This window comes from Coenobita brevimanus, chromosome 38 (genome assembly GCF_032717465.1).
Source record: "Coenobita brevimanus isolate Jiangsu-jjx chromosome 38, ASM3271746v2, whole genome shotgun sequence".
NCBI lineage: Eukaryota > Metazoa > Arthropoda > Malacostraca > Decapoda > Coenobitidae > Coenobita > Coenobita brevimanus.
In genome coordinates this window covers 28082415-28097864 of record NC_136991.1, presented here as the reverse complement: position 1 = coordinate 28097864, position 15450 = coordinate 28082415, and the positions used below count along the sequence as shown (strand labels likewise).

Sequence of the window (15450 nt, the reverse complement as noted above, 5' to 3'; positions counted from 1 at the left end):
CAAGACTAAGGTTCCCAAGAGGAAGATCTATTGCGTATATATATATATATATATATATATATATATATACAGTATAAATATATACAGTATATATATATATATATATATATATATATATATATATATATATATATACAGTATAAATATATATATATATATATATATATATATATACTGTATAGAGAGAGAGAGAGAGAGAGAGAGATATAGAGATATAAATCTTTGAAACTTGAAAAGTCTATCTTATGCAAAGCAAAATCACCTGGAGACAGCAAGAAAAATTAAACAATATATCACTGGTGGGAAGAGGCACAATGTTGCCTTTTGAAGTAACTCCTGAACACCTGTAAACAGGTTCACCAGAAAATCAAACAACATGAAATCACAATGAGATCTGGTGCTGCATTAATCACTTAAATCCGGGTGATGTCCTTTTTAGTTTATTGTTACTGTTACCAGAAGATCTTATTTAACTTTGGAAAGACCTTTCATTTTGGAGTAGTTCATTATGGCTACATCTACCCTCAAATTTAAAAAGTCTATCCAAAGTTGAAGAAAATCATCAGGAGATGGCAAGAGCAAATTAAAAAAGACATCCCTGGGCTCAATGGGTTAACCTTTCATTCTGGATCCATAAAAGACTGATCACAGGACCCAAGAATATGTTAATTCAGTACCTGGTGTTTGCTTGACCTGTTGTTATGGGGCAGTATAGGGTTTAACCAGATGCTCTGAGAACTCCTTAACCTGCTCCACACCCCTGACTTCATGCTCAAGCAAGGGCAGTTTGGTCACATGGAAGTCCTCATACAGGTCACCAATCTGTGGGTATGGAAAAAGGTTTTGGTGGTTGGCACTCCCCTCCATGAACATACAGGCTATTTACAGATTATGCCACAGTCCAGTTAAGGAAATACTGTTTAACAAAGATGGACTGATACAGTAAATGAGTGTGCAGGATAGTGAAGAATGGAAGTTGATGAGGGTAGGGATATGATAGGGGAATGAGATGTTGGATAAATTAGGTACTGTACCAAAAAGCACATGGCAAGGATTCAGTATCCATTTTTAACATGACAGGTGATGGACTATTATTATCTGGCATGTAAAAGAGAGAGAGATTGTGCAGGTGCTTGAGGATGCAAGAGTGGATATTTGTGGATTGACTGAAACTAAATGGAGAGGTGAAAAGGTGAGAGAATGGGAATATGGTTTAGGAATATGTGCAGGAGTTAATGAGAATGAGAGGGCAAGAGAGGGAGTATGTCTGATGATAAACATGAAGTGGAAGTAGTATATAAGAGAGTATGGAACATTGGGTGCAAGGATTGTATGGGTGATGATAAAAGTAGGTATACAAGCGTGGGCGAGTGTGTGTGCGTATGCGCCGACAGAGGACAGAGTGGCAAGAGTGAAAGATGAGTTTTGGGCGAGTGTAGAAGCATGTACAGTATGGACAAGTTTGAGAGGAGTGAGACAGTGTTTTTGATTGGAGACATGAATGACAAAGTCGGGAATGCATGGGTGGATGAAGTGGTTGGTCAGTGGGGTGTGCCAGCTGAAGTAGATAGGAATGGTGGTGCTTTGTTGGACATCTGAGCTGGTAAGGGATTAGCAATAGCTAACAACTACTTTCGGCATAAGATGATCCACAGGTATACATGGAGTTATGAAGAAGATGGATGGTGAATTTGTTGAACAAAAAGCAAAGATAGACTATGTGTGTGTGCATGAGCGAATGAGAAGACAAGTGGTGGATGCGAGAGTGTGGAGAGGGTGGGGGAATGGAATCTTGGACCATCACTTAGTGATGACCAAGGTATGGCTGCAAAGAAAATGGTTGAAGAGACGAAGGGAATGACAGGAGGAAACAGCTCCTGTGAGAAGAGTGGAGAAACTGCAAGACAATGAGAAAATGGCAGAGTATAAGAGCATAGTGGAAGAAATATTGGGAAGGTATGAGTTAGAGCAGATGGAAGGGGTGGAAGACGTATGTAAGATATTCACAGAAGAGACAGGCGCAGCATGTGAGGTGGTTTGTGGAGTAAGGAGGAGATGCAGGGGTGTGCAAGGGACAGCATGGTGGAATAACGAGGTGAAACGAGCTGTGAAACAAAAGAAGAAGGCATATAGTGAATGGTTAGCGAGTAGAGGTAGGGGAGATGAGAGAGAGAAGAGAAAGGTATATGTGAGCAGGATAAGGGAGGTGAAGAGATTGGTGAAGGACAGTAAGAAGAAAGTGGATGAAGAGTTTGGGAGGAATCTGAGTGTGAAATGAAGGGAGAGTAAGAAATTGTTTTGGAAGGAGGTAAACAAAGTAAGGCAGTGTGAAAGGGGTAATACAGTAGTAGGGGAGTGAAAGATAGGAATAATAGATTGTTGGTGGAGAACAGAGAGAAATTGAGGAGATGGAAGGTGCACTTTGAGGATTTGTTGAATGTACAGAGTGAGAGTAGTGCGAGTATAAGTGATTGGGGAATGGCTGGGAGAAGGAGACATGAGAGGAGGGAGGAAGAGATCAGTAGGCCGGAAATAGTGGAAGCAATGAAGATCAAGATGGGAAAGGCCCCAGGAATTGATGGAGTGTGTGGTGAAATGCTGAGGTACGGGGCTGAGATTGTAGTGGAGTGGATATGGAAGTTATGTAGACTGGCGTGGGAAGAGGGAAGGGTTCCGGAGGACTGGAAATCAGGTATAATTGTTCCATTATACAAAGGAAAAAGGGAGAGAGAAGTGTGTTGTAACCATTGAGGTATTTGCCTTCTCAGTGTGACTGGGAAAATATATGGTAGAATACTCATTGATAGGGCTAGGCATATAACAGAGGAGCTAGTTGGAGAAGGACAAGGGGGATTTAGGAAGGGAAAAGGGTGTGTAGATCAGATATTTGTTCTAAGATGTTTAGTGGAGAAGTATCTAGAGAACAAAATGAAAGTGTATGCTGCCTTCATGGACTTGGAGAAAGCTTATGACAGAACAGATAGACAATGTATGTGGAAGGTACTGAGAATATATGGACTGGAGGGGAAATTGCTGAGTGCTGTGAAGAGTATGTACAAAGGAGCTAGGGCTACGGTGCGAGTGGATGGTGAGCTGAGTGAGTTCTTTGATCTCAGTGTGGGACTGAAACATGGTTATGTGATGTCTCCATGGCTGTTTAATATAAACATGGATGGGGTTGTAAAGGAGGTACAAGGTAGGGCAGTGGATGTGGGGCTGGCTCTAATGAATGAGGGTGAGATTTGGAAGATTCCGGTGTTGTTGTTTGCAGATGATACAGTATTGTTGAGTGAAGACTAATGGGAGTTGCAAGGTTTGGTGAATAAATTTGGGACAGTGTGTAGGAAGAGGAATCTGAATGTTAATGTAAACAAGAGTAAAGTTATGGTGTTTGAGAGGAATGAAGTCACAGAATGCACAGTGAGGTTGGATGGTGAGGATATGGAGAATGTGAGTGCATTCAAGTACTCGGATTTTGTGATGAGTAAGGATGGAACTTTGGGGGATGAAGTGCGTGAAAGGGTACAGCAGGGAGAAGGTTGTTGGTTCACGGAAAGCAGTGACGAGAAATAGGGAGGTGAGTATGGAAGTTAGGAAGTCACTGCATGATAGTATTGTGATCCCTACCCTGACGTATGAAAGCGAGGCGTGGACCTTGCACGAGAGGAACAAGTCAAGAGTGAGAGCAGTGGAAATGAGCTACTTGAGAGAAGCATGTGGAGTGACATGGAGGGACACGTTGATAAATGAAGAAGTGAAAGAACGTTGTGGGGTGAATGTGGATGTGGTTGAGAAGATTAGGGGAAATACACTGAGGTGGTTTTGGCATTTGGAGAGAATGGAGAATGAAAGACTGACTAAGAGGGTGTATGTAGGTGAGGTGGAGGGAGGGAAAGGGAGGGGAAGACCGAGGATGAGGTGGAGGGATGGAGTTGAGAGGTATATGAGGGAAGGGGGAGTGAGTTGGGGGGAGGGTAGTCAAATGGTGGGTGACAGAGCAACTTGGAGGCGTTTTGTCTACAGCCACCCTTTGCGGGATTAGGGCGTCGGGCTAAAGATACATAGATAGACAGACGTGTATGCAAAACCCATCTAAAATGAGAATTAACCCCTAAAGTGCCAACAGGATTGATCGATCCTTTTTCAAGATTTCGCAAGATACCGAATGTGATCGATTGATGGGCTCAGTGAAAAACTGTGGAAAACATGCTCCGCGTATATCCCTTCCAACCAATCAAAACTAAGTGCTGAATAAGCGGGAAGGAGGGAGGGGAGAAATGAGGGAGAAAATGGGGTGGGAGTGCACAGAAAACAGGAGTCGCACCACCTGGAATGGTAACTTTTTTCAACTTTGAGCTATAGCTCATGAAGCAGTTGGTCTAAAATGCTCTGGTTTGCGCATAAGGTGTGTAAATTCAAGCTGTAAACCTTGGGCATGACACTTTTACTTTTGTATGAGTTGAAAAATTGGCTCCATATACAGATTTTCATGCCAGTACAGTTGATCGAGTTGCGTATCCTAGGGGTAAAAAAAAAATACATAGTTTGGCTGGTAAAAAGAGGCAGGGATTCTATGGGGAATGACATGTGAATGAGTGTCTTGCCCATTTAATTGGGCATGCTGCTGATAATTTTTCTTCTTTTAAGTCTTCTCTTTCCACAATTTGTGGACCCAACCTCACCCCAACCAAAAATGAGGAATAAAATGTTAATTATGATGATTATGTTGATGGTGAGAACAACAATTATTTTTTCATCATCATCATCATCATCATCATCTAGGTCCTGCTGCTCCCTCCTGGGAACTTTCATATAGGATATGGTTGAAACAGACCAGACTCCCAAGCTAATTTATCTTCACATCTCTCTCTCACTCTTCTTGTTCATATTCATCCATTTTTCTCACCAATATAATGATGCTTCCATACCACTTAAGGTCTTGATCTTCCAAATTGCTCTTTCAAAAAAGTGTACAGGTTGCCTGTTGATTTGGTCACTGTCAAATAAAAATGTTAGATGCAAAAAGATGGGACAACTTACCAAAGCCACAACAACAGTGAAGTTTTGATTACTTTATATTCACCCACCTGGTTATAAAATACAAGATTTTTGTGGTGAGAAAATGTGAAAGTAAAAAAATCAGACAACACACAAGATCCTGCTGTTCACAACATATTTTAGAGACCTTAATGTACTGTACTGCAATTTGCCATTTTTGAACTACAGCAGACCCTCGCTTTACCGGACCCCACTAAACCGGATATCAGATTTAATGGACTCTTCAAAAGTCTCCAGACAAACCATCGGACATATCAGATATCATCCGTTAAACGGAAAAAACCATGGACACCTTCTGGATGCCTCTGGGACCACCAAACGCTGTTTTGCATGTAACATATACTATCTGTTACATGGGACGTATGATGCAGGCCTACCGCATTGCTCCCCGTGCATGGGGTGACTAAGAACGTACTTACCAATGCTGGTGGAAGTTTGTTCCACCCACTCAGGCTAGGCTGGGGAAGACCAGGTGGAAATCGGAGGCACATCAGGCTATTTTGGGGCTACTTCTGGTAGGCCTGGGTGGCACCAAAGGCTGTGAACACACTGTAACATACATGGTCAGCCTCAGTCTTGTTGAATCTTTTGTTGTGTTAACATCTCCTCCTCTGCATCTCACGTCCCTCGACTGTGAAAAATGGCTTCTCGTAAGGAATCAGCTACCACCTCCTCTACTGGGGATGCAAAGAGGAGGATCACGATCGCTGCAGAAAAGATGGAAGTGATTGTGGCACAAGAAATGCATGAGCAGACGCAACCTCATTTGCAAGTATGGCATAAAGAGGTTGACCCAGCATGACATCCTGTAGGCCATGGACAAAACAAAGGTCATGGAGAAATCGGAAGGCATGAGGACGGGTTAGGACATGTTCAGGTGCAAGAATCTGCCCAAGGAGAAACTGGATGAAGCAGTGTACAGTATAAGTGGTACACACAGGAGTGAGCTGAGGGTGCTCCTCTGTGTGGCCTGGACATTCAACACACAGCACAAAAGCTTGCTACTCACCTCGAAGCTGAATATTTCAAGTATAGTGATGGCTGGCATTGAAGGTTTAGGAGGCCCCATGGTACTGTTAACTAAGCAATAACTGGGGAGATGCTCAGTGCCAATATCAATGCTGTGGAACGAATCGTCCAGCATCTTAGGAAGCTGATGGAGGACGAGGGACTGCATGAGTTCTAAATTTACAATTTTTATGAAACTGAGCTCTTCTGGTGTGCTCTCTCGCAAAATACCCAGGCTGTGAAGGATACTGGCAGCACTCCAGGGCATAAGACAATAAAGGGGCATCTCTCCTTTCTGGCCTTTGCCAATGCTGATGGCTCTCATCACCTACAGTCAGTAATAGTGGCTAAGAGTATGAAACCTACATTGGTCAAGGACAATCATGGCCAAACTTCCAGTGGAGAACCATGGGAAAAAATCTGCTTGGTTTACCCAGGATATCACTCATGACTGGATCCACCACAGCTTTGAACCTTCTGTATCCAAGTAGCAGCACCAAAAAAGGTATGGCATCAGTCCTAATGACATGAAGGTAGTGCCACTGCTGGACAATGAAGCAGACCATCTTCCTCCACTAAACTCTGCAGCAAAGATGGATGAATCAAAACTTTGTTCCTGCCAGCCAACATCATTGCCCTTATCCAGCCTATGGACCAAGGAGTTAAAGAGAGTACAAAGAGCCACTACAGAAACTGAGCCAGTGCCTCACTGTGATGGAGGATGGGATGGGCCAGGAAGACTAGGAGAACACCAGAGGCAAGAAAACCCAGCATAACTTAAAAATACACCATCAAGGACATCTTCAACTGGGGAGGGGCATGGAAGAAAGTGTCCCTTGCCACGCTCAAGAATGGGTGATGCAAAGCAAACTCCTCATAACCCCCAAGACTCCAGCACAACTACATGATTTTGAGGGGACTGAGCCACCAAGGATGGCAGAAATATTGGCGGGTGCAGGGCTGGGGAACCTTGCTGATGAGTTGCAAGAGTGGCTGGATGAGGATGCTGATGTGCCTGGTTACCACTATCAAATGGAGGAGAAGATTGCTGATAAGCTGCAACAAGACAAGTCACTGGCAAAAGGAGACAAAGAGGGAGAAGGGGTGAAGGCACCTCGACCATCTCTGGCTGCCAGAATTGATGCTCCAGACACAATCCTTACAATCATAGACAGAACTGGCGGGCATGATGCTCAATATTATCGAGTCATGCAGTTCATCAAGTTGGAGCTAATGCAGCTGCAGCAGCCAAAGAAGACCCATGCTAAAATCTCCCAGTTTTTCAAGGCTGTGCCCTCTCCTGCTGTCAATGAGGATCTGCAAAGAGCCAAAGACGTCTGATGTGTCTGTGGCAATAACATCCTCGAACAACCTTCACATAGCCTCTGGATCCAGCAGTTCAGCCTCCAGGACCTCAACCCCCAACATCTCAGGACTCTGTACACACGATATGACACAAAAGTCACCAGAAACGATCTCTGCCAACAGTGACGATGAATGACAAGTTAACTCAGTCTACAGCATATGAGAAAAATGGGAATGTGAGCAGTCTTCATCCATCTCCAGTTACAGGTACATTTACAATACATGAATTTCCTACTCTTTTTACCCCAAACTAGGCCTCTTGTCATCAAGACTACTAAGTTATTATGCAAGGCTACAGCAATACTGTGCTAGTCATGAAGAAGTGATATGTCAAGGGTGAGAAATTATAGGTTATTAGTATAAAATGGCTATAGTTTTTATTTTCAGTACTAGAATATGCTATTTTACCTCTTTATTTTCCATTATGCACCCCAAATCCCATTTGGGGGGGGGGGACATCAGATATACCAAATTATCGGCTTTATTGGTTCGAGGTTCCTTCTAATTCATCAAGTATAGCGAAGGTCTACTGTATTAGTAAATACATGTTAGCAACACGAACAGACAGAAACAAGAAGCATTCAAAGAGTGCAACACTTACACTATGCAATCAGTCTAGTGAAAGGCCAGTCTAAACAATCTGCAGGCACCTGTGGTTTTAGAGAATGGTAATGAAAATGTGCTGAATAACGTGCAGACATGATGAACTGAAGTATCCTTCGTTTCTGGCCTGCTATTTATAGCTAGCGCTATAACCGATACAATTCGCCGAACCAATATTTCACCGATATGTGCATATTTTCCGATACTGAACCGATACCGATATTTACTGTCGATGTCGGGATATTGGACATGAAGGGAAGAACATTAAAATTACAGGTATAACACAGTTTAACGATGCAATTAGTTGAGTAAAAACCCACCGTTAGCCGGGGTATTGTATATCTGGGTACATTTCAAATGTAAAGTATACGGATGCATTTTTGAGCCTTGAGTTTCCCCCTAACCAAGTCCTAAACCCACTCACATGAGTCCAAAAACAATTTTCTAGCTCACCTAAACCCCCACATAGCTTTAAAACAAACTAAACTAAGCCTAAAAGTGGTTTATAACTCACCTAAACCCCAAAATAAAATCTGAAAATCATCAAATATAAGTTTGGAAAACATCAAACTTAGGAAACTGTACCCCAAAATGATGATGTTCACCCACCTATGACTAAAACACATTCATATTAGTCTGAAACCAGTTTATAAATCAACCTAAACACAAAATTTAAGTCCAAAGTATCATCAAAATCAGAAAAAAAAAAAAAAAAAAAATGAAAAAAGAAAATCTAAACCCATCGTTAAACCAAGGTTTGGCCATCATTAGGCGGGGTATGGTGGTACTTTTACCCCCATCGCTAAGCCGGGGTATCACATCTAGGGGTATCGCGTATCGAGATATAACTGTACTGTACTTTTATTGAATAGTTTAGTCATTGTTTTGCCTAATTCTGTGTAAAATAATGTTGTTAGCTTGACATTGTTTTGCAGCTTAATAGTCTTACTGAAACACACTAAAGAATCATAATAATATGTGGGTGAGTGGGAAAGAAGAGGTAAGAAAAAGAATTAAAAGCCAAAAGCACCAAATAAGAGTGTGGTATACTGTTTTCTGATGGTGTTTATGTGTGGTGGCCATGTGTATTTATGTACGTAAACAGTGTACACATGCTGCTGAACTAGGCACAAACTGCCCCCATCCTTTAGTGAGTACTGTACATCCTTTATTTGGTCGTAATATTCAGTAATTCTTCTCACTGAAATCTAAATATTGAAGTAATTTCATGCATATAATCGGAAAGAAGGCAGTATATAGGGACAAAAAGAGGAAATTAACTCTGAGACAACTTCATTTTAGCTCACCTTATACAGTGAAACAATCCTAACTTAGTTGATGGAAACAGGGCCGTGCACAGGATTTTTGAAAGGGGGGGGGACTTAAAAAAAAATTTGTTCATAACTTAGTTTATTCATTTTATTTTACTCATCCATCCATTCATCATCTAATCCTGTACTGGCCCATGAGGAGTGCAGGAGCTTGGGGCTAGGCAAGTTGGTCCTGACATTTAAGATGAGAGTGACCAGCCTCAATCATCCCTGAGTGGCATTAAGTGAGAAATAAACCCTAACCACCCCTTGGATGTAAACCTGCACAGGCTCAATATGATTGGAGCGCCTTAATTACCCACTAAACTAGGTAACACAATACAGTAAACTTAGGTAGGCTACTGTAACTGACTAAAGTACTGAAAGAGTGCAAACTCAGGACTCTATAGAACCTTGGAAGAGAAGGCAATGTGGATATCAATGGATAGAGCACCTTGGAAGTTATGGCGATTCAGAGAGGGTGAGTCTCGTTTTCGTTTTCGTTTTTAAAGGCTCCAACATGCTTGCATGTGTCGGCCTTGGTCACCTAATGGCGGCTCTCCATGCTGCACGATCCATTGCAGCCTCCCTGTTCAGTCCCTTAACCCTGGGGTCACACTTAATGACCTTGTCCCATGTCTTTCTCGGTCTACCCCTCATAACCCCACCCCCAATATTAACACTTCTCACCTTCCTCACCCAATTATCATCCCCCATCCTCTCCACATGTCCAAACCATCTCATCTACCTCTCCTCATCACAACACCAATACACTCCAGTCCCATCCTACCTCTCAACTCTTCCATCGTAAACCCAGCCCCTCCAGGCCTTGGACGCAGGGACGCACTGCACATCCACCTAATCATTGTCATTTCTGTACGTCTGAGCCGGCGAATATCTTCCTCCTTCACTGCCCAGGTCTCACTACCATACAGCATTACACTCCTAACACATGCTGCATACAAAGACCCCTTAGCATGTAGGGAGAGTCCTCTCAATGTCAGGAGAAGCAAGAGCTCCCTGAACTTCTTCCAACCACTTCTCACCCTAGCCACAGAGCTAGCTCCAGCCCCACCTCCAGCACACAACATGTCTCCCAAATAACAAAACTCTTCCACACACTCAAGAGATTCACCAGCAAGTTCAATCCTTTTACGTTCGACAATCTCCACCTGCTCACCCCGACATGCCGTACACTTAAAATCAGCATTATCTCGCAGTCTACCTCTGATACCACTACATCTCTTATGCACCCATTTATCACACACACCGCATAAGATGGAATTACTTCCCATGCCCTTGTGGCAAACTGCATATGGCCACTCTCCCTCGTCCTTGACAGTACCGCCACCAACCCTAGATATCATCACTTTTGTTTTATCTGCATTTACCCTTAAACCCTTGTGCCCCATACCATCTCTCCACTTCCTAAACCTTTCTTCCGCCTCCCTTTCGTTCTCTGCAATCAACACCAAATCATCAGCATACAACAACTCCCACGGGAGTCCGTTTCTAAAGTCACGTGAAAGGGCTTCAAGTACCATGATAAACAACATGGGACTCAAGACTGACCCCTGATGCACACCAACATTCACGGAAAACTCATCACTCAAATCTCCATTCACTCTTACCTGGGTGTGAGCACCCACATACATAGCCATGACCACCCTAACCAGCCACTCCTCCAAGCCGAGCTTTCTCATTGCCCACTTCACCACCTCTCTAGGGACTCTATCAAAGTCCTTTTCCAAATCAACAAAAACAAAATAAAGATCCCTTCTCCTACCAATATATTTTTCCTGAAGCTGTCGAACAATGAATATAGCATCAGTGGTCCCCCTACCTGGCATAAACCCAAACTGCATCTCATCAATATTCACTCTTTCTCTAATCATACCTTCTAAAACTCTCTCCATTACCTTCATTATCTGATCTAAAAGCTTTATACCTCTATAATTTCCTCTTTCCAGGGCATCACCCTTCCCTTTATACACATTTACAATTACACTCTTCAGCCAATCATCTGGGACAACACACTCATAAATAATCCTATTTATCAGGTCAGTGACTAAACTCACCCCTATATCGCCTGAGGCCTTCAACATTTCGGCAGTCAACCCAGACACACCTGCTGCCTTCCCCACCCTCATCCTGCCTATTGCCTCACTCACAGTAGCAGTATCAATGGGCCAGACACTGGATCTGCTGGCTCCAAACCTTCCCTGTCCCAGTCAATCTCTTCATTCAACAACCGGTTATAATGCTCTCTCCATGCATCTTTAATGTCCTCACTGTTCACCACTACCCTTCCTTCATCATTCTTCACACACTGCTCACCTATAATATCCCAATTATCCCTCTTCACTTGACCTGCCACCCTAAATATCATATTTTTCTTTTCCCCATGATTTAGGTTATCAAGTAATAGTCTCTGTGACTCAGACTTTGCCCTGTATACCTCTCTTCTAGCCGTACTCTTGGCAGACAAATATTCCTCTTTGCTACCTCCCTTCTTCCATTCCCGGAAAAGCCTTCTTTTCTCCTTAACTGCAGCTTCTACACCTTCATCCCACCACCAAGTTACTTTATGTCTTGGTGGTCCTCTTGTCCAACCGCATGTTACATCAGTAACTCTCAAGAAATTGTTCTTGAGGGCTCCGTACTGTTCATTAACGCCTCTGTCTACAGCTCCCTGTTCAGCCACCACTCTCCTCAACTCGCTATAGAAGGCATCCCTTACTACAGTAAAAGTCCAATTCTTCGGCATCCAATGCCCCGGCAAATCTGACATTTCGGCAGTTTTGAGAAATAGTCCCATTTACGAAAATATCTGATCGTTCGGCAGATTTTCCGATTTTTTTCGTCAGTCTTGAAATTCTCCATGAGTCCTTAGAGCCTGTTGCAGGACCTTCTACTGCTGGGGACTTCTTCCAGCAGTAGCAGAGTCCAATCAACCCCTTCTATTGTACATATGTAAATAAGGAACCTACTATAAGTTTAGGTAAGTGCATGTGAACATGTAGGCCTACTGTATCGTTACATTTATATACAGTATGTTCACTAATTTCTTTATTTTTCATATTCATGTATAGTACTGTATTCATTACAGTATTGTACAGTATCAGTATACAGTACTCTCTCCAAACACATTTGTAATGATATGAGTAGTGATGATAGTGTTCACCAAAACGATATAAGGTACTGAGTGGGTAGGGTTTTTGATAATTCGGCAATTTTGATTTTCGGCACTTGCCTGGTCCCATAGATGCCGAAAAATCGGACTTCTACTGTGCTTGGTTTTCCAGCTTCCATATTTTCCTTCTAGGTACATAAGTCCTCTTTTTCATCACTTGTTCTTTAAGCACCATATCACAAATCAATAGTTTGTGCTGCTGCACACACTCCTCACTTCCTATAACTTTAACATCCCTCACTAACCTCCTATCTGCCCTCCTAACCAGAAAATAATCTATCTGACTGCTATTTCCCCCAGACTCATATGTAATTATAAATATGGGAGGTGTTTCAGAATATCACAACTTTGCCCTAACAACTAACACACTAAACTGCCTTACATGCAACAATGGAAGATTAATGTATCAGTACAATTTTTATTCAATTTGCCAAGGAATTAATATTTACCATGGAATTAACAGCACAACAGATCATAAAAACATGTGTCCTGAAAGAAATTACTGCACTTCATTTACCTTTAACTATGATGGCTTGATCTGTTCTTGTTACCTCCAGATTGTTTATTTAGAATACAAAACATCTCATGTTCATGGGTTTAACAAAGGTTACACTGAATCCAAATGGAGGGAAGGGTTACCCCTCCCCATGTGCATATATAGCTATCTATCTATCTATCTATCTATATATCTATATATCCATCCATCCATCATCCAATCCTACATTGTCCCATGAGAAGTGTAGGAGCCCGGGGCTAGGCAAGTTGGTCCTGACATTTAAGATGAGAGTGACCAGCCTCACTCATCCCTGAGTGGCATTATGTGAGCTATAAACCCCAACCACTCACTGGATATAAAACTTCACCGGGTCAATCCCACTGGAGCACTGTAATTACCCACTAAACCCCCAGGCGCCACAATTTGGTCATATGGTTACCACCCAGCATAGTAAATGCTTTCTTGGTGTACAGGAAACCATTTGACTTGTCACTCATTGTAGAGTCACCCTTACGTAGAAGGAAGAGGAAACCCTTACCTAGAAGGAAGAGGAAAGAATGAAGGAAAGAAAGACAGAAGAGGGAGTGTTAAATATATACATAGACTGACAGATATACTGTACATACAGACATTGATACAGATACAGTATACCGTACATACAGACGAAAGACGGTAAATCGATGTATGTGAATGTCTTCTGATGATGTTTATGTATGGGCGATCATGTGTAAGCTGCTAGTGTTTGTGAGTAAATGATACCCAGATTTGAACATCACCTCAGAACGAATATTTACCACGGCAGAAGACACTCTTCGAGAGAAGTGAAGTCAGTGAATGTACAGTGAGGTTGGATGAGGAGGAATTGGAAAATGTAAGTATGTTTAAGTACTTGGGTACTGTCATGAGTAAGGATGGAAGTTTAGAGGGTGAAGTGCTTGAATGGGTACAAAAGGAAGAAAGGTTGCTGGTTCCTTGAAAGCAGTGATAAGAAACAGGGAAGTGGGCATGGAAGTGAAAAAGTTACTACATGACAGTATTGTGATACCAATTCTAACATATGAAAGTGAAGCTTGGACCTTGTTGGAGGGACACAAGTCAAGAGTGAAAGCAGTGGAAATGAGTTATTTGAGAGGAGCATGTGGAGTCACATGGAGAGACAAACTGACAAACGAGGATGTGAAGGAGCATTGTGGTGTGGATGTGGATGTGATAGGATGCATTAGGAAAAATACATTGAGGTGGTTTGGCCATGTGGAGAGGATGGAAAGTGAGAGACTGACAAGGGGAGTATAAGTGAGTGAGGTGGAGGGGGAGAGAGGGAGGGGGAGAGAGGGAGGGGGAGGCCAAGGATGAGATGGAAGGATGGACTGGAGAGGTATATATGAGAGAGGGGTGTGTGTGCTGGAAGCAAGGCAGTGAAATGGCAGGGGACAGGGCAACGTGGAGGCGATTTGTTTGTGGCCACCCAGTATGGGATTAAGGCATCTGGCAATAGACAGAAGACACTGTAATCTAAAACTGTTGCTCACTTCAACCACAGAACCTTCAATGCTAAATTTTTCAAAGTAAATAAGATACACTTAACTGAAGACTGTCTTAAAATCTAGAGAAGCATAACATTTTTAGTGTGTAATGTGAGCCACTACAGTATGCTATACTTTCTATTTATGTGGATGACATACACTGGACTTAGCCATTCAAGCTGTATTTCATGGAAAGTGGTTTTAATCATGATATATATGAGGAATAGTCCTTGATTACTTGTGTGTTACATCCAATCTCTGATTTTAAAGCAGGTGTATTTTTCCACTATGCACCAACTCTAGGCTGGTTTGGCCTGAACTGGATAATACGCAATATATTATGTATAGTATGTTTAAACGTAAATATTGTTTCATTTTTTTTCACTTTATGGATAATGACTGGCTGGTCAAGATTTTACATACAGTACTTTAAGTATAAATTATTTATTCATTTTTGAAGGCTCCAACATGATTGCATGCATCGGCCTTGGTCACCTGACGGCGGCTCTTCATGCTGCTCGATCTCTGGCAGCTTCCCTATTCAGTCCCTCATCCCTGAGGTCACACACAATGACCTCGTTCCAGGTCTTATTCAGTCCACCTCTCATAGCCCTACCCTTAACATTAACACTTCTCACTTTCTGCACCCAATTATCAACCCCCATCCTCTCTACATGCCCAGACCATCTCAATCTAATATAAGTATAAATACAGTACTGTACTGTGTTTTTTTACTTGGGAAATGACCAGAAGCCTACATACATTATGCGCGTCATATATCATTAATTGTCATGATCTGGCTTAGATTTAGGAGCTAAATGTCATGTGTTTACTATTTGTCCAATGATTAAGTGCTGTGTACTTTTAGAGAAGCACAAAAGTTACAGTACAAGC

At 42.3% G+C, this 15450-nt stretch overlaps 1 protein-coding gene across 1 annotated transcript in view; it reads right to left on the bottom strand.

The window, feature by feature from the left end:
- Positions 1-230: 230 nt before the first annotated feature.
- Positions 231-15450, bottom strand: part of LOC145396449 (ATPase ASNA1 homolog) — a 104305-nt gene continuing 89085 nt past the window's right edge. The window contains exon 7 of the mRNA XM_080269823.1: positions 231-822. Within this exon, the coding sequence (XP_080125949.1) occupies positions 700-822 (123 nt within the window). The 3' untranslated portion in view covers positions 231-699. The remainder of the gene's footprint in view (positions 823-15450) is intronic.